At 40.5% G+C, this 25,098-nt stretch overlaps 1 protein-coding gene across 3 annotated transcripts in view; it reads left to right on the top strand.

Annotated features, from left to right (window-relative positions):
- Window positions 1-12,341: 12,341 nt before the first annotated feature.
- POLE2 (DNA polymerase epsilon 2, accessory subunit) overlaps window positions 12,342-25,098 on the top strand; it is a 31,378-nt gene continuing 18,621 nt past the window's right edge. For 2 of the 3 annotated variants that reach the window (XM_006932853.4, XM_003987616.5), the window contains exons 1-6: window positions 12,342-12,481; window positions 16,254-16,354; window positions 17,269-17,344; window positions 20,203-20,280; window positions 20,411-20,504; window positions 23,994-24,068. In XM_006932853.4, coding sequence (XP_006932915.2) covers window positions 12,414-12,481; window positions 16,254-16,354; window positions 17,269-17,344; window positions 20,203-20,280; window positions 20,411-20,504; window positions 23,994-24,068 — 492 coding nt within the window. In that variant the 5' untranslated portion in view covers window positions 12,342-12,413. Of the gene's footprint in view, window positions 12,482-12,828; window positions 12,966-16,253; window positions 16,355-17,268; window positions 17,345-20,202; window positions 20,281-20,410; window positions 20,505-23,993; window positions 24,069-25,098 lie in introns of those variants that run through there. The other variant, XM_019832981.3, reaches the window with a different exon arrangement.

Genomic DNA, 25,098 nt, shown 5'->3' with positions numbered 1-25,098 from the left:
TGTTGATAGTGTTGCTATAAACATGGCGGTGCATGTGTCCCTTCAAAACAGCACACCTGTATCCCTTGAATGAATACCTAGTAGTGCAATTGCTGGGTCCTAGTGTAGTTCTACTTTTAGTTTTTTTGAGGACCCTCCATACAGTTTTCCAGAGTGGCTGCACCAGCTTGCATTCCCATGGTCTTACATTTTTAAATGGTTAGAAAAAAGGGGTGCCTGGGTGGCTCAGTCAGTTAAGCCTGGGACACTTGATTTGGGCTCGCGTCATGATTTCCCAATTGGTGAGTTTGAGCCTGGCCTTGGGCTCATCATTGACAGCACGGAGCCTGCTTGGGATTCTCTCTTCCCTTCTCTCTCTGTCCCTTCCCCGCTCTCATGCACTCTAAATAAATAAATAAATAAACAAACAAACAAAATGGTTGAGAAAAATCAAAAGAAGAATGCCGTTTTGTGACTTGTGAAGATGATAAGAATTCAAATTTCATCATTTGTACATAAAGTTTTATTGGCACACAGGCACCCTAAGTCATTTAAGTGTTGACTGTGGCTGTTTTTATACCATAATTGCAGGGTTGAGTAGCCTGAGTTGAGCAGTTGCAACAAAGAGCATATAGTCCATACTGCTGAAAATATTTACTGTCTGACCTCCTACAGACAAAGCTGGCTAACCCTTGTTAGTAAATGATGCTACTGAAGTAAAACTACAGTCAGGAGGGAAGATAATAATCCTACCAGTGTCTATAAATGCGCTTGAAGAACTTGTGAATGCCCATTACTCAGAGCAAGTTCCATTCACTTATTCATTTATTCAGTACACATTTGTTAAGTACCTGCTTAATGTAGATAGTTCGTTCTCAGGTTCTATTAGATGGGAAACTCTGAAGGAATCTTATTATTACTGACTCCCCAGACCCTGATACCAAGTAGGTACTAAATAAATATTTGTGGATTAAATGAGCAAAAAGACAAAGTGAATTTTAAGATGAATAAGACATAGTTATACCACAGGGGCTTCAAAATCCAGTCAGAGGGAAAGATACATAAAGAAATAAATGCAGTGTGGGAGGAGAAGTGGTATAGTAGAAATGTGGACAAAATACAGCAGAAAAATGGGAAGGAAATTTGCGATCTATTGATGAAGGGAGTGCACAAAGAGAGACACTTGTGTTTTCTTACAAGTTGTGTAAATAGTTGAGGATGACTAGAATACTTCTAGAGAGTAGAGACTAGCCAAGGATAAAGGTGGGACAGGCGATCACACAGCCTTGCTGATGCTAAGGAGTCTCAACTTTAAGGCCCAAAGGGTCTTAAGCAGGGAGTAAACAATGTAACTTAATTATTAGAACATTTACTTTGGCTTGTGGGGCAAACGGGGAAGTTAGGACTGAAGACAGAAAGATGGACGGCACATCGCACAGGTCTGGTGTAAAGTAGGCCCTCGGTAAATAGTGTTAGCAGTACTAGCTTGTTGTTATTACCATATTACCCACATGCCCACTGGTGATCTTTGTCCCAGCAACCCTCTTTCCACCGGCAGCGGAATTCCAAAGCCCTCTCGAGGATTTCCGTGAATTCATACAAGGATTATAATCTCATAGTCACTTCTGGCTTTAAACTCCTACTGCTACTGGAATAATTCCACTCACAGATGCATGGATCTTCTATCGCTGGAGCATGCTACATCTCTTCTCTGACGCATCACTCCAGACATGAAGATCAGAAGCATGCCTTATTTTCTTGAAAAGCCTACTCTTAAAAAGTAAAAACATGCATAAACCCATCTCCTTCAAAAAAAAACTTAAATAAGAGAAAAGCCCACTCTTAAAAGTCATTTCAAGAGCAATACAAAGTCATTTGCATTTCTACTAAATTTTACTGACATAAAAGGTACAAGTGAAAAGATGATGGGGTTTATAGCATAGAAAGAAATCATTTCAAATGGAACATTGTATACCCTTGTTTCTAAAACTCCACTAGCCACGCCATCATTGTAGCCTTTGTCAAAGATGAAGTCAGACACTAGTTACAGAGGTGAAGATAGATTATTTTTCCCCCAGTAGTAAACTACTGCAATAAGGAAGAGGGTCCAGTGTGACCTGAAATCAACTTGTGGAAACAGAAGGCAGGAGACTTTTGAAAGGCTAGGCTTTGCTAAGGGAAGGCACGGATTGCTAAGTGCTAAGCCATGTGACTAAGCCATCTGGGCTTGTTAATTGGAGCCTACCCAGAGAAGAAACAAACTTCTATCTTGGTGCAAGTTAAAGCAAGACACCCACCAAAGATAAGCCTTTATTTTCCCCACTCAGGAACTGGGATTGAGAGGGACAGTTATCTCCCTGAATGTTTGCATTTCAAAAAGACAGCTCTCTGGTCTTCAGAGAAACATTTTTTGGGTGGTAGGTTTACATCTTAAAGGCAGAGAAAGTATTTATAATCACAAACTTTCCAAAGTAACTGCTCCAAGAGGGGGCTTTTATGAGGGGATCTGTCTGCCTATCACTAGCTTTGGGGCTGGAACAAACAAAATTCTCCTGACAGCCTTGGGCTATCCCCCACCCCCCTCAGAAGGCACTCTAAGGGGTCCTGGGGTCATTCTAGGTGGTATGGCCTTGAGCTATTAGAAACTATGCTAGTGTTCAAGTCTCTAAGTGTATGTATGTGGGGGTGGGGAATGAAATCATTTCTGCAGAGAGTAAGCAGTTTCCATCGGCCAAGGTTGAAGCTTAGCTGAGAATAGTGCTCAGGAGAACTTGCCTAGAGTTTGGTCAAGAAGAGGGTCTTGGAGGGAAGAGTATCCAATGGAATAAAGACAGTCTCTTCAGCAAATGGTGTTGGCAAAACTGGACAGCGACATGCAGAAAACCAAATTTGGACCACTTTCTTACACCATACACAAAAATAAAATGGATTACATCAAAATGGATGAAAGACCTAAATGTAAGACAGGATGCCGTCAAAATTCTAGAGGAGAAAGCAGGCAAAAACCTCTTTGACCCCCGCCACAGCAACTTCTTACTTGACCTGTCTCCAGAGACAAGGGAAACAAAAGCAAACATGAACTATTAGGACCTCATCAAGATAAAAACCTTCTGCACAGAGAAGGAAACAATCAGCAAAACTAAAAGGCAACCGACGGAATGGGAGAAGATATTTGCAAATGACATATCAGCTAAAGGGTTAGTATCCAAAATCTATAAAGAGCTTCTCAAACTCAACACCCAAAAAACAAATAATCCAGTGAAGAAATGGTCAAAGACATGAATAGACACTTCTCCAAAGAAGACATCCAGATGGCCAGTAGACACATGAAAAGATGCTCAATATCACTCATCATCAGGGAAGTGCAAATCAAAACCACAGGGAGATATCACCTCACACCTGTCAGAATAGCTAAAATGAACAACTCAGGCAACAACAGATGTTGGCGAGGATACGGAGAAAGAGGATCTCTTTTACACTGTTGGTGGGAATGCAAACTGGTGCAGCCACCCTGGAAAACAGTATGGAGGGTCCTCAAAAAGTTAAAAATAGAACTACCTCACAACCCAGCAACTGCACTACTAGGTATTTATCCAAAGGATACAGGAGTGCTGTTTCAAAGGGGTACATGCACCCCAATGTTTATAGCAGTGCTATTGACAATAGCCAAAGTATGGAAAGAGCCCAACTGTCCATCGATGGATGAATGGATAAAGAATATGTGGTGTATATATATATATATATATATATATATATATATATATGTATTTGTGTGTGTGTATGTCTATATGTATGTATGTATGTATATGTATACATATACATGTATATGTATGTGTGTGTGTATGTATTTGTGTATATATGTATATATACAATTTGTACATATATATACAATATAAATACTACATATGTGTATATATGTATGTGTATATATATATATATATATATATATATATATATGTATGTATACACACACACAACGGAGTATTATTTGGCAATCAAAAAGAATGAAATCTTGCCACTTGCAACTATGTGGATGGAACTAGAGGGTATTATCCTAAGTGAAATTAGTCAGAGAAAGAGAAATATCATATGACTTCATTCATATGTGGAATTTAAGACATAAAATAGATGAACATAAGGGAAAGGAAGCAAAAATAATATAAAAACAGGGAAGGGGACAAAACATAAAAGACTCTTAAACATAGAGAACAAACTGAGGGTTGATGGAGGGGTTGTGGGTGGGGGATGAGCTAAATGGGTAAGGAACATTAAAGAAGACACTTGTTGGGATGAGCACTGGATGTTATACATAGGGGACAAATCACTGGAATCTACTCCTGAAATCATTATTGCACTATGCTAACTAACTTGGATATATATTTAAAAATGTAAATAAATAAATAAATAAATAAATAAATAAATAATAAATAAGAACTTTGTTTCTTCCTAAATTTTGGTAACTCTTCAAAGTAATGCTGCTTTTTGGGGGGGTATTGTGATTATCTATGAAATAAAATAATTTAAATAAATATTTCAAAGAAAAAGAAAAAGAAAAAGAGAGAATTGGGGTGCCTGGGTGGCTCAGTCAATTAAGTGACTGACCCTTGATTTTGGTTCAGGTCATGATCTCACAGTTTGTGGGTCAAGTCCTGTGTCTCTCTCCCTCTCTCTCTGTCCCTCTCCCACCTTCAAAAAAAAAAAAAAAAAAAAAAAAAAAAAGAAGAGAGACTTGATCACCTTCTCTTAGTCCCCAGCCTCAGAACCATTTGCTGACTCCTCTCTACATTCTTTCCCTCCAAGATTGTCCCCAAGGAATGCTAAATTCTTCTCTATTATTTAGATGAACTCAGGCTTCCAAACTCCTCTCCCAAACTCCCAAACTTGGGTCTAAGAGCATCTTTCCTTGTCTAACTAACCCCATCAATATTGGACAACAAAAAGGCATGAACAAGACCCAACTTCCCTTCAGAGCTGTTGCAATTTTTAATGGCTTGTATTTAATAATGAAGAACAGCAAACAATATTTTAAAGCAAAAAAAAAATAATGACAAAAATGAGCATCTCTGTATTCACCACTTTCTTTCAAAAAGAAGAAGAAGAAGAAGAAGAAGAAGAAGAAGAAGAAGAAGAAGAAGAAGAAGAAGAAGAAGAAGATAACCCCTTTGCTGTCTCTTCCTCTCAGCCCCTCGCCCCCACCACCCCAGCATAATCACTAGGCTGAATTTCACATTTCTTATTCCCTAGCTTTTCTTTATAGTTTACCACATAGATTATTTTTTGAACTTTGTATAAATGGAATCATGCTGTATATATTGTTCTATGGTTTGGTTTTATTCACCCAACATACGCCTGAGGCTACTTCATGCGTGTAGGGGTGTAATTCTGTTTTTCCATTGTTATCACATTTTATGGTATGAACATTTCAGAATATATTTGTCCTTTGTACTGTTGAAGGTCACCTAAGTTCGTCCTCATTTTTACTGTAACAACAAAGCTATTAGTAAATATTCTAGGGTTTGTGCACCACAAAGTATCTGTCAGAACTATTCAACTCTTTCTTTGTAACAAGGTAGCTATTTTTTCAACTTTATTGGTTAATACTAATTTGCTTTCTAAAGTAATTGTAACAGTCTATATGCCCATCAGCAGCAGATAACAAGTCCAATTGCTTTTAATCCTTGATATCATCTACCTTATTAATTTTTTGCCGATCTGATAACTATAAAAAAGTATATCTTCGGGGCGCCTGGGTGGCGCAGTCGGTTAAGCGTCTGACTTCAGCCAGGTCACGATCTCGCGGTCCGTGAGTTCGAGCCCCGCGTCGGGCTCTGGGCTGATGGCTCAGAGCCTGGAGCCTGTTACCGATTCTGTGTCTCCCTCTCTCTCTGCCCCTCCCCCGTTCATGCTCTGTCTCTCTCTGTCCCAAAAATAAATAAACGTTAAAAAAAAAAATTAAAAAAAAAGTATATCTTCCTGATTTCAAACTATATTACAAAGCTATAGTAATGAAAACAATATGGTATTAGCATAAAAATAGATATGTAGATCAATGGAACAAAATAGAGGTTGGAAATAAACCCATGCATATATGGCTAATTAATTTATGACAAAGGAGCCAAGGATATACAATGGGGAAAGTATATCTCTTCAATAAACAGTGTTGGGAAAACTGAACAGCACATACAGAAGAATCAAAGTAGACCCATAACTTACACCAGATACAAAAATCAACTGAAAATGGATTAAACTTAAACACACAACCCTGAACCATAAATACCTAGGGAAAAAAATAGAGGAAAAGCTCTCTGACATTGGTCTTGGCAGTGATTTTTTGGAGATGACACCAGAAGCACAGGCAGAAAAAGCAAAAATAAACAAGGAGGACTGCATCAAACTAAAAAGATTTAGTTTGATGCACAATAAAGGAAACTATCAGCAAGATGAAAAGGCAACCTATAGAATAGGAGAAAATATTTGCAAATTATATACCCAATATAAAGGTTAATATGCAAAATCTGTGAGGAATTCATACAACTCAATAGCAAAAATGAGCAAGAAACAAAAAATAAACCTATTATAAAATGGGCAAAGGACCTTAATAAACGTTTTTCCAAAGAAGACATACAAATAGCCATCAGGTATATGAAACGGTGCTCAATATCACGAATCAAGGAAATGCAGATCAAAATGTCAATGAGACATCACCTCATATCTAATAGGTTGGCTGTTTTCAAAACATCAAAAGATAAGTGCTGACGAGGATGTAGAGAAATGGAAACCCTTGTGCACTGTTTTTGGGAATGCAAATTGGTATAGCTATAATGGAAAACAGTATATGTATGTGCTTCAGAAAATTAAAAATAGAACTACCTTATGATCCAACAGTCTCACTTCTACCCACAGGAAATGAAATCACTATCTTGAAGAGCTATATCTGCTCTCTTGCACTCATTGCAGCAGTATTAGACGATAGCTGAGATATGTGAACAGTGTTAAGTGTCTGTCAATGGATGAATGGATAAAAAAACTGTGATATATAAATATACATACAATGGAATATATTTCAGCTTTAAAAAAAAGAAGGAAATCCTGCACCGTAACAATAAGGGTGACCCTGGAGAACGTTATGCTAGTTTAAATAAGCCAGATACAGAAAGACAAGTATTGCATAATCTCACTTATATGTGGAACCTGAAAATATCTAATTTATAGAGACAGAGAGTAGAATGTGGTTACCAGTAGCTAAGGGGTGTGGGAAAAGAGGGGATGTTGGTCAAGGGTACAAACTTTCAGTTAGACGAATAGACTCTGGAGACCTAATATACAGCATTGTGACTAGAGATAATAATAATGTAATACATACTTGAAATCTGCTAAGAGAGTAGGTCTTAACCATTCTCACCACGCACATAAAATGGTAACTATGTGAGGTAATGGATATGTTAATTAACTTGATTGTGGTGATCATTTCACAATGTATGCATACATCAAAACATCACATTGTACACCTTAAATATGTACAGTTTTTATTTGTCAGTAATTCCTCATAAATCTGGAGGCAAAGAAAGAAGCAAGACACAAAAAAATATGTTATGTGATTTCATCTCCATGAAGTTTAAGATATACGAAACTAATCTATGTCAATAGAAAGCAGGAAAGCGGGTGTTTGCGGGTAAGGAGAGGGGATTTGTAAAAAGGAGTATAAGGAAACATTCTGGGGTGATGGAGATGTTCTATATCTTGGTTGGGATCATGGTTACATGGGTTTACGCATTCGTCAAAACTCATTGAATAGCATTCTTCCCATATGTGCAATGTATGTAAAAAAAAATAGTTTCTAAAAGTCCTCACTCTATCATTTTCTTATTGCTAGTAATATTGATATTGTATTTTTGAAATGTCCCACTTGTCTTTCTGGACGTTAAAGTCCAGTGGGGGCTATAGAGCAGCAAACAGACAACTATCATACTATGTAGAAAGTGTGATGATAGCCAAAGTCAAGGGCACCTTGGAGGTGCATAGGAAAGCCACTAACTCAGGTTTGGGAGAGTCGGGGAAGATTCCTGAGAGAACATGCAGTCTAAGCCAGAAGCTGAAGGATGAGCAGAAGTTGTTCAGGCAAACGGAGGGGAAGAGGGAGAGAAGTGTTCCTGGAAGATGGAACATGAGAGGAGAAAGAAAGATGTCCTGTTCATTTTATCCTAACATCAAGAGTTCGATGTGTTTTAACTTGGGAAGTGAAATAATTATTTTTAGAAAGTTTATTCTGATGGCAAGATTGGAGACAAAGAGACCAGTTAGCAGGTCAGGCGCTGCTGGCTAGAGAGGCTGGTGCCCTGAATGAGGCCTCATGGAGATAGAGGTGGACAGGTTTGAGAAATACTTAAAAAGTATAACCTGGGGTGCCTGGCTGTCTCAGTTGGCGGAGTATACAACTCTTGATATCAGAGTGAGATCTGTGAGTTCAAGCCCCATGTTGGGTGTAGAGATTACTTAAAAAAAAAAAAAAGTAGAACTCAAGGGATTTGGTGGCTGATTGGTTTATGGGGGATGAAGCAGAGGAGGGAGGAAAGGATGCTGCCTGGTTTTCTAGCTTCGTCAGTGGATGAAAAGGTAATGAATTCGGGTGGTGAACAAGAGAAGAGGAACAGATCTGAAAGGGATAATGGTGAGTTCACGTGCGGGCATATTGAGTTGGTTTTAAAGCAGAGAGGAATAAGAAATACGGATTTTGGAGTCATCAGCATAGAGTTGCTCACTGAAGTATCAGGACTTTATGAGGTAGCCAGGTGAAGGAGATATGGTTAGCAAGTTGTTGCTGGCTGTGGCAGGAGACCTTGATATCTTAACACGTGGACTTTTCATAAAGGCTCTTGAGGGCAGTTGGCTTCCCCAAGAGCTAGTGACCCAAGAGAAAGCAAGATGGAAATAGCAATATCTTTTATGACCTGGTTTTGGAAGCTATAACCTGTCCTTTCTACAATATCCTTTTAGTGTTATGGGTCAGTCCTCTTCAGTGTGGGAGGCAAGTATATAAGTTATGAACACCCAGAAGCAAAAATCACTGGGGGGCTATCCACAATCTGAATGGTAACTTTCATCTGTTTTCCTCCATTGACACTAACAGAATAGGCCAGTTGGCTTTTAGATTGTCCCACATTCTGGATTTGTCTGATTGTCCTCATGGTGTAATTTGGCTTAGTTCCCTCTCTGTATTTCCTTAAGCCAGAAATTAGATCTAGGTTTGATTAAATTTAGCTTAACCTTTTTGGCAAGCATGCTTCATAGGTGACACTGTATATGTCATATTGCATTATAACAATAACAAAACTTCAAAGTATCCCACTATTAATGATGCTAAGTGTGATACTTGGTTAAAGTGGTAACCTCTGAATGATCCATTGTAAAAGGTAAGTTCTATCCTTTGTATTATTAGCTAGTAACCTGTAGGGTAACACTTTGGGACCGCACAAATATCTGTTCCCTAAAACTCTTATCTGATGTTTTTAACATTTTATATCCCTATTCCCTCCACTTTACTACCCATAGATAACCATTTGTTTTCTGTTTATCTATCTAGTGGTTAAGCAGATACAGTCATCATTATTTGTACATTTCGTATTTGTGAATTTACCTAATTGATAAAATTTATTTGTAACTCCTAAATCATACTGGGGGCTTTCACAGTCATTCAAAGACATGCACAGAGCAGTGCAAAATTTTCATTGCCCATCACACACGTTTGTGGCTGAGACTGAACAAGACAACACTTTGGTTTCTTTTTTCATCTCTCATATATAAACAGGTGTCTTTTTCGAGGTATATTTAGTGCTACATTTTCTGCATTTTTGTGATTTTTGTTGGTGATTTTGCTGTTTAAAATGGCCTCCAAGCATAATGCTAAAGTGCTTTCTGGTGTTTCAAGGCACAACATGGTGCCTGAGTGGCTAATACATGTGTTAGATAAGCTTCCTTCAGGCATGAATAGTAGAGCTGTTGGTCTTGAGTTCAATGTCAATGCATCAATAATATGTATTAGGGGCGCCTGGGTGGCGCAGTCGGTTAAGCGTCCAACTTCAGCCAGGTCACGATCTCACGGTCGGTGAGTTCGAGCCCCGCGTTGGGCTCTGGGCTGATGGCTCAGAGCCTGGAGCCTGTTTCCAATTCTGTGTCTCCCTCTCTCTCTGTCCCTCCCCCGTTCATGCTCTGTCTCTCTCTGTCCCAAAAATAAATAAACATTGAAAAAAAATTTTTTTAAAATAATATGTATTAAAGGTGTCTTGAGGGGCGCCTGGGTGGCTCAGTCGGTTGAGCGTCCGACTTCAGCTTGGGTCATGATCTCACAGTCTGTGAGTTTGAGCCCCTTCGGGCTCTGTGCTGACAGCTTAGAGCCTGGGGCCTGTTTCGGATTCTGTGTCTCCCTCTCTCTCTGACCCTCCCCCGTTCATGCTCTGTCTCTCTCTGTCTCAAAAATAAATAAAACGTTAAAAAAAAATTAAAAAAAAAAAAGGTGTCTTGAAATGGAAGTATCCATCAAACAAGGTTATGTATCTAACCATTGATGAAAATATGACCAGAGGTTTTATATTCCCTCTGGTAGCAATGATTAACTATTTGCTAATTCAGTGTTGGTGGTGACTTTATGCAACATAACTACCTCAAATAATGAGAATCAGACTGTATGTTTATTTTTATTTCCTCTCCCTTCTTACATAAAAGCTCAATTTTTCTTTGCAATTTTTTTTGCCTTCAGAATATATTTTATTGAAAATATACAGGAAACTGTGCTTAATAACCAGTTTTCTCCAAGATGTTATATTTCCAATTTAATGCACAGTTAAGTGTATTGATTTGGGTGTGCTTTCAATTTTAAGTTTACATGTTTCCTTTATATTTTTTTAAATATGTAAGACATATAAGTGGGTCTACAGTTGAAAGTCTTACCAAAAAGAAAGTCTCATTCTATCTTTATACCCTCCTGTCCTTTACAGTTAACCATTTTTTTCAGTGTCTAGTGTAACATTCAAGAGTTTTAAAATACAAAACCAAGTAAATACATATACATGTATATATTCTTATTTTCTCTCCTTTTACCATACTTAAAAAAATTTTTTTTAATGTTTATTTTTGAGAGAGAGACACACACAGAGTGTGAACAGGGGAGAGTCAGAGAGAGAGAAACACAGAATCTGAAACAGGCTCCAGGCTCTGAGCTGTCAGCACAGAGCTCCATGTGAGGCTCAAGCTCACAAACTGTGAGATCATGACCTGAACCAAAGTGGGCCACTTAACCCACTGAGCCACCCAGGAGCCCCTCCTTTACCATACTTTTAAAGAAATAAATCATGTACGTCGGAAGTCACTGTATGTCAATACTCAGAAATAGTTCTTGTGTTTTATAAGGCTGCGTGTTCACTTATAAGCACTCTATGGTTTTGTTCAACTCACTGAAACAAGTGTTTTTTTTTTTTTTAATTTTTTTTTTTTAACGTTTATTTATTTTTGAGACAGAGAGAGACAGAGCATGAACAGGGGAGGGGCAGAGAGAGGGAGACACAGAATCGGAAGCAGGCTCCAGGCTCCGAGCCATCAGCCCAGGGCCCGACGCGGGGCTCAAACTCACGGACCGTGAGATCGTGACCTGAGCTGAAGTCGGCCGCTTGACCGACTGAGCCACCCAGGCGCCCCGAAACAAGTGTTTTTAAAGTGTGGCAAATTCGCTTGCTGGAATCAGACTAAGTTCACATCCTGGCATCACCACTCAGTGAAGGTTTCATCTTGAGGGAAGCATCTCCCATTTTTGCGTCTCAGTTTTCCTATCTGTAAAATGAGGGTGTTGAAAAAATAGCACACAGCTCATTCGGTTTAGGAGCAATACGACAGTTAATATACTTCATGCTTATGACATTGCATGGAACAAAGGAAGTTCTTAAATACAAAGCGGGGTGGGTGGGAATGGTGGTGATTTTTGTAGCAGCTTCGAGTGAATGTTGGGGAAAACCCTATAATGTTTCCAGAACCCGTGTGAAGTAGAGAGCAGGAGTACACAGGGCTCCCGGGTCTGGGATGAGCCGGATGGGAGTCCCGGAAGATGACAGCGATGAGGGCAGCGATGTGAGGGCAGCGATGTGACTGCAGGTCAATACCGCGCGTGGGGGAGGGAAGCACACTACCAACCAGACACCAGGAAAGGACGCTTTCTCCTTTCAGTCTCTGGGCAACAGAAGCGTGCGGTGTCATCTCTTCTTTTAGCCTACAGGGTCACGGGCTGCGACGCGCCAGGCACCCAGGGGCGCCCAGCTCTCGGCTCGGGGGCTGGGGCCCAGGCTGGGCTTGCGGCACCCAAGCCTGGGCAGCGGCCGCGCGGGGGCGGGGCGATCCCGGGAAGGGGCGTGGCAGGGGCGTGGCAGCGGCCGTGGCGCCAAAACGCGAACATGGCGCCTGAGCGGCTGAGGAACCGGGCAGTAACCGCCTTCAAGCTGCGTGGCTTGCTGCTCCGGGGGTGAGTCTCCCTGGGGGCAGTTTACGGGAAGGACCAGGAGGGCCAGGGTCAGGCGACCGCGCCGGGCAGAGGGACGCGCCGCGCGCCGATCGTAGGCTTGGCCTTAAATTACAGAGACCCTTGAAAAAGTCGAGAGTGAAATCGATATGGCAGGGTCTTACAGGCTTCGAGGACTTCGATTTCCCGACGTTCGCGTGGAATCGAAACGTTACTCCCCGGTGGGACACGGTCTCCTCCTGCAAAGTGCCACAAGGAGCCGGAGAAGCGGCTGTGTCGCAGCAGCGGTTTCTTGGCATTGTGACTTGAGCGCCTCTCGGTGTCCGTCTCCCTCCCCTCCCCTCCCCCCACTGCGTCCCGCCTAGTCTCTGCCTCCGCTAAATGGGAATCATAGAGCGACTACACGTAGTTACCGAGTCGTCATTGAGCAACCTGGGAAAGCCCACATGCGTGTCCGTAGTTATCAACCTACAGTTTTGAGAAAATTGTGAGCCCTCCCCTTTCTAAATTTTGGATTAGGCATTACTCCTGAGTGACAATTCCTAGAGAGTTAAGAAGTGGCTAAATTTGAAGCATGTTACTAGATCTTTTCCTAGGTCTTCCTCCTCCAACCCCCTTGAACATTTCCTTTGGAACTTCTCGGATAGGTTTCCTGGCCATAATCATGTTTTCTAGTCCCTACAGAAGGCACTCTTGTTAAGATTTTCCTCACTAAATCTGTTTGTTGTTGTTGTTGTTGTCTTTTAGAATACAATGTTTTTTACAGACATATTTAAATACCTGCTGGATAGAATGTACTTTTTTTGTACCAGGCTTTGATCGCTCTTGCTGTATGTGGAAAGTTTTTGGTTTTGGAATAATGAGTTTTATGAAACTTAAAAAAATTTTTTTAATGTTTATTCATTTTTGAGAGAGACAGAGGAAGAGCAGGGAAGGGGCAGAGAGAGAAGGGGACAGAGGATCCGAAGAAGGCTCCACGCGGTATCAGAGAGCCCAGTGTGGGGCTTGAACTCACAAACCGTGGTGAGATCATGACCTGAGAGCAAAGTCCAACGCTTAACCTACTGAACCACCCAGGCGCCCCTTATGAGACTTTTTCTTAAATTAATTTTTTTTAAGTGGGCTCTGTATCCAACATGGAGGAACTTCAACTCAAGACCCAAGGATAAGAGTCACATGCGCTACTGACCGAGCCACCCAGACACCTTGACTTTTACGAGACTTTTAACTTTGCTTTTGGATTAGTGGTGAACAAGGGCAAGGGTGGAGAGAAAATAATGAATTTTGTTCAGTTCGTCTCTGACATTTTGAAAATATGAGCAATTGATCAATAAACTGTTCTCTTTTCCCTTAGAATTTGACCCCTTAGAATTTATTCCCTTAGAATATTAAGCCGTCATTCATTAATGAATTTAGTGGAAATACACTGAAATGCTATCTATACAGGATCTGGGCCAGATCTGTATAGCTTTACAGGCTTTAGTCTATCATAAGATCACTGTGCTGGAGCAAGGAGTACAAGAGAAAGACACTGTGGAAATTGGGGGATAGATAGTGTATTAGTTATTTATTGCTGTGTGACAAATTACCCCAAAACTTAGAGGTTTAAAACAGCACACACTGGGGTGCCTGGGTGGCTCAGTCGGTTAAGCGTCTGACTTCAGCTCAGGTCACCATCTCGCAGTCCGTGAGTTCGAGCCCCGCGTTAGGCTCTGGGCTGATGGCTCAGAGCCTGGAGCCTGTTTCGGATTCTCTGTCTCCCTCTCTCTGACCCTCCCCTGTTCATGCTCTGTCTCTCTCTGTCTCAAAAATAAACATTAAAAAAAAATTTTTTTAAATAAATAAAATAAAAGCACACACTAACTCACGTTTTCTGTGGGTCAGGAATTCAGGTAGGCGTAGCTGGGTCCTCAGCTTTAGGGCCTCTCAGTCTCTCATCTCAAAGGTCATTTGGGCTAGATTTGCTTCCAAGCTCATTCAGTGGTTGGCAAGATTCAGTTCCTCCAGAACTATTAGACTTGGGGCCTCAGTCCTTGCTGCCTGTTGGCCGAAGGCTACCCTCAGTTCTTTGCCATGTGGTCCTCTCCAGTATAGCAGCTTAATTCATCAAAGCCAGCAAGAGAGAGTTTTGTGACATCTTGTTGCTTTAAAATTTTTTCTTTTAAAACTGCAATACAGTAAAATGTTCCATTACTTTTACCATATTCTGTTGTTAGAAGCAAGTTACGAGGTCCAGCCCATACTCAAGGGGAAGGGTTGCACATGGATGTGAATACCAGGAGGCCTGGATTATTAGGGGTTGTCTTAGAAGTCTTTCTACCATGGATATTAAATAATTCAGTTATTTAATTTCAACTTTAAAAAGATCCCAGGAAAGTAGCGCTCTGATAATGTACAACAAGGTAACTACTCTAGAGTTAAAGAAGTCCATCATTAAGGAAGTGGTTTGAGCTGACTGTTCAAGGTGACTTTACTAGATGAAGAAAAGAGTGGGGAGAAATGACCATTTAAAGTCTCTGAGGCAGGAGAGCACTGAGGGAGCCTAACAAGATTTGGCAGGGGCCAGGTCCTCTATAGGTCTATAGGCTTTGAGCTATCCTAAGAGCTGTCCCAATTCACCCAAAATGTGTGTGACTTTAGGGACTTAGTCATTAAATATCTAATGGATCACCTTCAAATTTGCTTGGCATTCTGCCAAAGGATGGCATGGTTCCAGTTTTCAAGGACCAATTTATCTATGATAAATTGGAGAGGTAATACCCACACATGAAACAATCAATAAGCAACCCAAGATAAAAACAATTAGTGGGGTGACTATAACAATAACATTGATGTGAAGTGTGAAGTTGTGTGCTACAAACACAGAATGGCATGCAATTAGCTAATTGTTTAGACAGTGTTCATTCTGAGCCCTCTTGGCATTTAAATCAGGGATTCATGCAGAATTTTTCTTTTTAAAGTTCAGCTTTATTGAGTTCTTTTGGAGTCATGGGGGGGATTCATGTGATTTCAATATGAACATTGCTTCTATGACTAGTCATATATCATAATTTTTTCTAGTCTAATTTTTAAATTTTAAAATGGAAAACGATGAAATTACTAGAATTTAAGCAAATGCATTATCAAGTTAATAAATATATGCTTAAGTGTCTGCTGTGTTCAGGACATTGAAGCAAATGAAGTCTTCCTTAAATCTAAGGAGATAAAAAAAAGTAAGGTGATAAATAGTACAAGGCTAATGTGATGTATCAGATCTGAGATGTATAGGAATTTTAACAATTCAGAAGGTAGGGGAGATTGCAGCAGAGAGCTGGCCTAGGAAGCCGCCTTTTTTTTTTTTTTTTTAAGTTTATTTATTTTTGAGAGAGAGAGAAAGAGAGCAGGGGTGGAACAGAAAGAGAGGGAGAGAGAGAATCCCAAGCAGGCTCCACGCTGTCAGCACAGAGCCTGATCTGGGGGTCAGTTTCACAAACTGTGAGATCATGACCTGAGCCAGAATCAAGAGCTGGACCCTTAACTAACTGAGCCACTCAGGCACCCCAAGCCTAGGAAGCATTCTTAAAAGAAGGATGTGATTTGGGGCTTTAAGAATGGTTTTGTTGGCAGGGGATAGAAGGAAGAATTTGTTCAGAAAGGGCAGGAGAGATGAGCACCGCTTGCAGAGAGGAGTGAGTAGATCTTAATTTCAGTGCTGGATTGATAAGTGCCAGTTTTTGGCATCAAACTTGTAGCCTCAATTACCAATGACATGCCTCATCTTTTCTTTCCTTCTCAGTGAAGCTGTTAAGTACCTCACAGAAGCTCTTACACCTATCAGTGAAATAGAACTAGAAGATGCGCTGGAAAAGATCATTGATGCAGTTGAAAAGCAACCCTGTAAGTAACATTTTCCGATAGCTCTTAAATCATTTCTAGAGTTCTATGTCCTCAGTTAGATTTATGGATTTAAGTGGAAGCTGAAGATTCCCTATTAAAATTTTCCTGCATTATGAGACACATGCATGGTAGGTAGCACTTCTTCCCAAGGGGTAACCTCTAGTTCTGTTGGAACTCAGGACATTTCCCCCCCCCCCCCCCCCCAAGCTGTTAAAATTCTTCCCACTCACGGAGCTGTGTTACTGCCAGCTTTCCAGCACTTGACTCCTGATTTTGATCTAGTCCTCATGGTCACTTTTGTCTCTCTGTGTGCTTTCTACTTTGTCTTACTTAGATTCAGTACTCCTAAAAGTTTGGGGGAAACAAAGAGTTGAAGCTGAAGTCGGACGCTTAACCAACTGAGCCACCCAGGCACCCATTCCCCCTTTTAAGATATGAGCATATAAACAACAATCTATCCATAAGGACATCTAATCTAATGAAATAATGCTTGTAAAGTCCTGAGCATAGTGTCACGTTTTACTAAGGGCTTAATAAGTGGTTGCTGTTATAATTGTTACTATCATGCCTATGGAAACATAGCAATTGTGATAGAAAGTTATACTAATGTAACCTTCTTAATCCTAGGAGTTTACAGAAGTGTTTGCATAACTGAATTTGTTAGTAAACAGTATTTAGAAAAGTAAGGCATTTGACTTGTATTATGATACCACAAGTGTCTTTGGGTGTAGAAGATTTAAGGTTTTTGAGATACGGCTTTTGTTATTGTTCTGACCTAACCCTTTGTCATAAGAACTAGGTAATGAGAATCTCAGGGTTGGTGTTTGCAGATTATTTTTAAGAAAAAAGCTACCTGTGGAAATAAGTAATTTTTTTGTGTGTTTCTAAAATTTGACTTTAAATTCTCTTTTCAGTGTCATCAAACATGATTGAACGATCTGTAGTGGAAGCAGCAGTCCAGGAATGCAGTCAGTCTGTAGATGAAACTATGTATGTGGATAAAATGAACTCTTCCCCCCTGCCGGAGACGCTACGAATCTTATTTTAAATTATTTTCTTGGGGAAATAATTAGTGGTCAGCATTTGTACAGTGGTTATTTCTTCGTATTTCTTTTTAATTGATAGTTTGCATTATAAACCTCATTAAATGACTCATCTTTACTATTTTTTCCCTAAGATTTGAGATAGAGTCTTGTTTATGCCATTACCAACTTTTGCCACTACCCATCTGATCTGACTTTATATTCTGCATGCTACTCCTGGATGGAATTGAATATTTAGACATATACTTTGCTTTTGCTCTTAGGAAAGTGCTGCATCTAGAAGAGTTCAGTGACTTATGTTGGGTCACATGGTGAATAGCAAAGAGGGTGGAACCTTAGTTTTTTGATTCTTGCCACTAAGTCATGCTATTAGAGCTGATAAATTCATATGGCAGTAATTTTTCTGGGTTTTATTTCCAAGCGTCCATCTTTCATTTCCTCTTTTGATGTTCTCTCTCTCAGAGAAGGAGAGAGAGAGTGGGGGAGGGGAAGAGAGATGGGGACAGAGTTCCTGAAGTGGGCTCTGTGCTGACAGTAGAGAGTCCGATGAGGGGCTCAAACTCACAAACTTCAAGATCACAACCAGAGCCAAAGTCGGTCGCTTAACTGACTGAACCACAAACGAGCCCGTGCCCTCCCTTTCCTCTTTTGAATATGACTTCTTTCTAGATTCACAGGGTTTAACTGGGAGGAAAACAACTGGGGAAATGGACAGAGTAATAACTTTAACAGTTTTTTCCTCTTTGGGGCAATAGAGATCATTGAAAAGAGTCGTTACCATAGTAGAGCTGCTAAGAACAAAGAAAACTGAAGAATTTTAATTTTAACTTTGCAAACTCATTATTTAAGATACTCGGGTACAGCCATCAACAGAAATCCAAAATGACTGTACGGAAGTGTAAGGATTATAATCATAAAATAAGCATTGAGTTAACTGTTGTTTCTGTCTAGCCCTTTATATGCCACAGTTAGCCAATGTGGAGGTCCAGTGGGACTAAAAGGTAAACAGTCTTTGCAATTTCAGTTGTCAGAAAGTTACTAATTATCACAGAAGAGAGGCTTTCGTTTTTATAGATGAAGAGGTGGCGTGACAAGCCCAGTAACCTGTCAAGATCGACCTGCTAGAAAATAGCAGCACTGTACCTGGAATCTAGGTTTTCTTCACGTCCACCCGTTCTAGGCTGCTCTACGCTAGGTATTGCCACCAATGCAGCAAGAACGTTTTTGACCATATTCAATCTGGTAGATTAACATAAAATTTTAGGGAAGGTTTTTTTAGGTTGGACTGTTTCTACAATAGTGCCGTCAGTTTTTTTAAAACCTCTTTCAAATGTGGTTATGTTATTAACACTGAAAGGAAGTTATTTTGTTGAATTTCCTTCTCTAACACTGTGTCAACAATATGCCAGTATTGGGGGGGGGGCTCTTTTTCTATGTTATACCTGGTTCCTGGGACACTTTTGCATAACATTGCATAATTTTGGATTAGAAAATTGTTGGAAATGATATTCTTTAATATTATAGCTCATAAAAGTAGTACCCATGGGGAGAGACTTCTTTTAAGACATAACTATTTTATACGTACATGTTCTTTTTCAACAGATGACATTCTTAATTACAAGTTAACTTGATTAGCCATTTACAACAACGTGGATGGAACTAGAGGGTATTATGCTAAGTGAAATTAGTCAAAGAAAGACAAATATATGACTTCATTTATATGTGAGATTTAAGACATAAAATAGATGAACATGAGGGAAGGGAAGCAAAAATAATGTAAAAACAGGGAGGGGGACAAAACATAAGAGACGCTTAAATATAGAGAACAAACTGAAGGTTGCTGGAGGGGCTGTAGGTGGGGGGGTGGGCTAAATGGGTAAGGGGCACTAAGGAAGACACTTGTTGGGATGAGCACTGGGTGTTATATATAGGGGATGAATCACTGCATTCTACTCCTGAAATCATTATTTTACCATATGCTAACTAACTTCGATGTAAATTAAAAAATAAATAAGGATGTTTTGAAAAAGAACGAAAGCAAAAGAAAGAGATTTGGAAATCAAAGAAAACTAAAAAAAAAAAAAAGAAAGAAAGAAAAAGGAGTTAACTTGATTAGGGGCGCCTGGATAGCTCAGTTGGTTCAGCATTCTGACTCTAGATTTTGGCTCAGGTCATGGTCCTGGGGTCGTGGAATTGAGCCCGAGTGGGGCTCTGCACTAAGCTTGGAGCCTGCTTAAGATTCATATTCTCTTTTTCTCTCTCTCTCTCACTCACTGTCCCCCTCTCCCCCACTCTCCCTCTGTATCCCTCCCCCACTTGTGTGTGCTCTTGTGCTCTCTCTCTCTCAAAATTAAAAAAAAAGTTAACTTGATTTTTTTTTCTTGAGAGTATTGGCAATGCTTTCTTGTCTCTGAAAGGAAATTTTTACCCCCATATTATGACACTATAAGAAATTGTGGGGGTGCCTGGGTGTCTCAGTTGGTTGAGCATCCAGCTCTTGGTGCCGGCTCAGGTCATGATCTCATAGTTCGTGGGATCGAGCCCCATGTCGGGCTCTGCACTGACACTGTGGAGCCTGCTTGGGATTCTCTCTCTCCCTCTCTCTCTGCTCCTCCCCCACTCTCTCACTCGCTTTCTCTCTCAAACTTAATAAATAAACTTAAAAAAAAAAAGAAATTGTGTATATGACCTGTGGAAAGTATATTTAATTTATATGCCATAAGATTGTAATACAAGTTTTTGTGCTCACCTAGAATTCGTATGTTTTAGTAAATCAGATCTGTGTTTTTGTGGGATGTTTTTCAGGGAACATATTTTCAATATCATAGGAGCATTTGATATTCCACGCTTTGTGTACAGTTCAGAAAGAAAAAAATTTCTTCCGTAAGTATATTGATTTTAAGGTAATTTCAGATGGACATTTCTTTCAGAAGGCATACAGCCCATGGTTCATTTTTGGCCTACCTTTGTGTACTGTGATAGTTATAAATAAGCATTCCTTTTTTTTTTCTAGTCTATTAATGACCAACCACCCTGCACCAAATTTATTTGGAACAGCAAGAGATAAAGCAGAGCTGTTTCGTGAACGATATATTATTTTGCACCAGGTAAGCTGAGGGTAGAAAATGAGACTGTTTAAGATTAGGTAACACTCAGAGTTAATTTAAAGGATGGAATTTTGCGGTCCAAAGCTTGTTCAATAGACTGTCATTGGCCTGTGTTTGAGACCAGATGGAGGATACAATTAACAATTAACAACTGTGATGATAAAAATAGCTAACATTTATTATCGGATTTTAACATGCTGAGCACTGTGTCCAGTATGTTACAGACATTACTTACCTCATTTAATCATCACAACATCAGTGTAGGTATAAAAGCTATTATCCTCATTTTATAGATGAGGAAACTGAGACCTAGATAAATTTAGGAAATTTACCAAAGATCACATATAGTAAGTACAGACCGGATTTGAACCCAGTTCGTCTGACTCTGGAGTCTGGCCTTTACCTACTACACTATGCTAGCTTTGTGCAGTTTACAGTCTATGAAGTTAAAGACATTTGCACAAACAAGATATAAAGTAGAGTTTTATGTGCTGTAAAAGAGATATAAACAGAATGTATTCATTGGGAAAATCAGGGCCTTGGTTGCTTTGATCTTGTGAAATGGGGAAAAGGTAGTGGTAACAGTGTGAACAAAGACACAGCAAAGGGAAAGAGTGGACTCTGCAGGAAATGATAAGCAGTGGGTCCATTTTTGCGTGTAGAGGAAGGCTCGTGAAGAAGAGTAGCATGGGATTGGTTTGGAAAGGCAAGCGGGAGCCAGGTGGTCAGAGCGCTGTGGATGCCACTCTTGGCGTTTGGGACTCTGTTTTCTTGGTACAAGGAGCCTTGGAATACCAGAGAGACTCCATCACAGCTGGTTTTTTTGAGCCCTTCTCTACCAGCAGATTTGGGGATGGGTTAAAAATATGAGAGAAGGGGCGCCTGGGTGGCTCAGTCGGTTAAGCATCCGACTTCAGCTCGGGTCATGATCTCACAGTTCGTGAGTTTGAGCCGTGTGTCAGGCTCTGTGCTGACAGCTCAGAACCTGGAGCCTGCTTCACATCCTGTGTTTCCCTCTCTCTCTCTGCCCCTCCCTTGCTCATGCTCTGTTTCTCTCTCTCAAAAAGATAAACATTAAAAATAAAACAACAACAAAGAATGGAAGAGAAGCCTTAGAGGAGTCTGTTATTAGTCCTGCCATAAATGATAGCTGGGGGGGAAGGAAGTGGCAACGGTTGTAGACAGGGGACCTCACTGAAGCAGTGGAAGCCATCATTCATGGTGACAGAGTGGATGTGAAGGGGAAGGCAGAGAGTAAAGACTCAGAGATGATTAAGGTTTTGAGTCAGAGAGTAGGACAGTAGAATAATATGGTAACAAAAAAGAAAAAGGGAATGTTTGGGGAAGATGATTCGGATGACACAGGTACTGTCTTAAACATTTTTGAATTAAGGTTGTCAGTGGGAAATCAGGCGAAAAGTACATATAGAGCTAAAGAAAGAGATGTGGGAAGACAGATTTAGGGGGCATCTGCCCAGAGGAGTGGATGGAACTGTAGGGATGGGTGAGACCCTATGGGGTGGTGGGGAGAGAAGGGAAGAAAGGAGAATGTGGGGGCCAGGCCAGGGTGGTGGTATACGGGAGAAGGTTTTAAGGACAGGATGGTCAGTGCGAGTAAGCTCTGAAAAAGGATGAAGAGAGTGAACCCTGAGGATGCCTGTGCTCGCCTTCCATCACCTACGTAATGTTGCCAGATCAGTCTTCCTTGATGTGTAGCTCTGATATTGTCATGATTTTGCACAGTCTTTCAAGGAGGTTTACTGCCTATTGAATTAAATACAAACTATATATACTTAGTGTTTGAGATCTTCCATCGCACCTTTTTGGCCAAAACCTCTACTTTTCCTCTAATCGTACCATACTAGAGCCAAAAATGAAACATAAACTATTATTCATTTCTTCTCCTTCTTCTGTAACTTTGCTTTTATTCTTCACTCTCTGGGCTGCTCTTCCCTTCCCACTTTTCTCTGCTATTGAAACCCTCCTAACCTTCGCAAATTCCTCCTCTTTTCTGAAACTCTTCTTGATGAGTCGGATGCAATCTCCTTCTGCCTTAAAGCACTGACTATGTCAGTCTGTCTTGTGCATCATTTACTGGAGTTGGCCCTGCCTTGCCTTCGTGGTGCTTATCCCCGTTATGAGATGCTCCTTGTGTATTTCCCCTGCCACACTTGCTTGGCACAATGCTGTTCACAGAGAAGATGCCCAAGTAAATACTACATTTCTTTTTTCTTTCTTTTTAAAAATTTGATTTTAAAGCCTATCATATTATTTTGGGTGTGTCACGTAACCCTTCTGAGCCTCATTTTTTCTTATCTGTGAAATGAAAGCGTTGCATTTTCGTCCATTCACATTTTATCACAGTTATCTTCCTATAAGCAAATCTGATGTTATTTTTATCCTATTTCAATATCTTTGTTTTCTCTTGTCTACCAGATAAATTTCCTGACTTAGCATGTAAAGTCGGTATCGTCAGGGCTCTTTTATTGGAGGTTACAGAAATTCAAACTGACTAAAACAGAAAGAGGCATTTATTGACTTGTGGAGAGGTCTAGAGGTCCACTAGTTTCAAGCATGGCTGGATCCAGGATATCCCACGTCTTGAGGCATCTACCTGTCTCCATCTCTTGGCAATTTTATAAAAATTGATTTTACTTTCAAACAGGTTCTCCCACGAGATGACAGAGGCCCCTAGTAGCCTCAGCTGCACTTGGAGAAAGTTCCTCTCTTCTGGTAATTCTAGCAAAGGTCTCTTAGTGGCTCTTAGCTTGAGCCTGGACCATTCACTGGCCAAGAGGTGGGGTACTTATTCACTAGGCCTATTTATAGAAGGAGGAAGAGACACCAGCCTTGCCTAAACCACATGGACCACAGTGGGGCAGGGGATATGGTTCCCCAAATAGAGGCTCCAGCTAATCTCTTGCCCTGTCTGACATTCTGCTTTGTGTACCTCAGATTCCAACTATACTACACTTTGCGTCACTTCCCAAACACTCCTTTACTCTTGTAAGTCTTTCTTGTGACACATCCCGTCCTCTGCCTGAAATGTCTTGTCTCAGCCTCATATGGTTTCTCACTAGCAAAGTCTTATTTATCACTTAGGATCTCGTTAAATGCCCCCTTTTGCCTGGGGTCCTTCGTAGTATGGTGGCCCTCTACTTTCCTGTCTCACAAACCCCTGTGCTTTGAGGGTGACCCTTGGTTTGTTGTCTTCATACATACTTTGTATTGACACTCAGTCCAGAGTGTGCTGCTGGCAGCTATACGATAGAGCTTTTTCTTTAAAAAAAATTCTTTGAAGTAATTTTTTTATTTTCCAAATGACACTTCTAGGTATTTGTATATTAAAACATGTGGGCTTTCAAATTTATTGAGAATAGGCAATATGAACATTCATTTAAGGACAAGATTTTGTCAGAGTACTGTTTTAATGAATTTTAGTTTAAAATGTCTGATTCAGTAATTCATGTGAAACTGTCTTTTTTATAGAGGACACACAGACATGAATTATTTACTCCTCCAGTGATAGGTTCTCATCCTGATGAAACCGGAAGCAAATTCCAGGTTAGTTATTTAGGAGGCGTAAGTGTACAAGTTAAATATTTATTGCTTAATTCTTACTTATTGAAATTTAAATGAGAATGGTCCGCTGGTAACTGTTTAGCTAGCTAATTGACCTGTGCATTCTCACTGTTGAGAAAGACCACTGTCTGTGTCTTGGGCCCTGCCAATCTCTAATAGAAGCTACTACTTCCTTCTTTGGGACAGGCCCTGAGACACCTGGCTGGCTTGGTCGGTTAAGTGTTCGACTCTTGATCTCAGCTCAGGTCTTGATCTCAGGGTCATGAGTTCAGGCCCTGCATTGGGCTCTGCACTGGGTATGAAGCTTACTTAAAAAAAAAAAAAAAAAAAAAAAAAAAAAAAAAAGCAGCAGGGAGGGAAGGCCCTGAGACTCCGGTAGCCCCCAGACCGTCACTGGCCACCAACACAGATCCCTGGTCCTTCTGGTCCATTTGCTGGATACGACACTGGCTTTCTGACCAACTCTCAACATTACCCTTCCTGCTCTCACCCAAACTCCAAAATCCTGGTCCTTGTCCAGCCCACACACTTACTCATCTAAAATGTGCTTTGTCCGTTGGAGTAAAAAGTTTACTTAAGGCACTAAGGAAATAACATTTATAGGATAAATGAGACAGCACAGACAGGCCACAGGGTTGCTGGGGCCTGAGGAAGAGGTGGGAGGGAGAATGTTTTCTGTCACATGGGCTCCTTCCACTTTTGTACTCCTATGCCCTTTGTTTACTTGTTCCAGCCACACACCTAGTCACTGTCAGCCTGGCTGTGGCTTTATTCCTCTCTTAGCACACAGAGTCCTGCCGGGAGACAGTCCTTTGCTACTTCTAGGCCCTGCCAGTTCTCTGAGGTTCCGTATAGATTCTGAAGAGGCCCAGCCTCTTTTAAGGTTCATTACATTCTCTGCCATGACAGATCAGAAGTCATGATGAGTAGTCTGATACTAAAATATACTACTACACAATGCACAAATTAAGGTTCGATGGTAGCAACATAGGAGAAAACATTTATAGTGTTT

The sequence above is a fragment of the Felis catus genome, chromosome B3 (genome assembly GCF_018350175.1).
Source record: "Felis catus isolate Fca126 chromosome B3, F.catus_Fca126_mat1.0, whole genome shotgun sequence".
Classification (NCBI taxonomy): domain Eukaryota; kingdom Metazoa; phylum Chordata; class Mammalia; order Carnivora; family Felidae; genus Felis; species Felis catus.
This window is presented reverse-complemented; position numbering and strand designations above follow the sequence as displayed.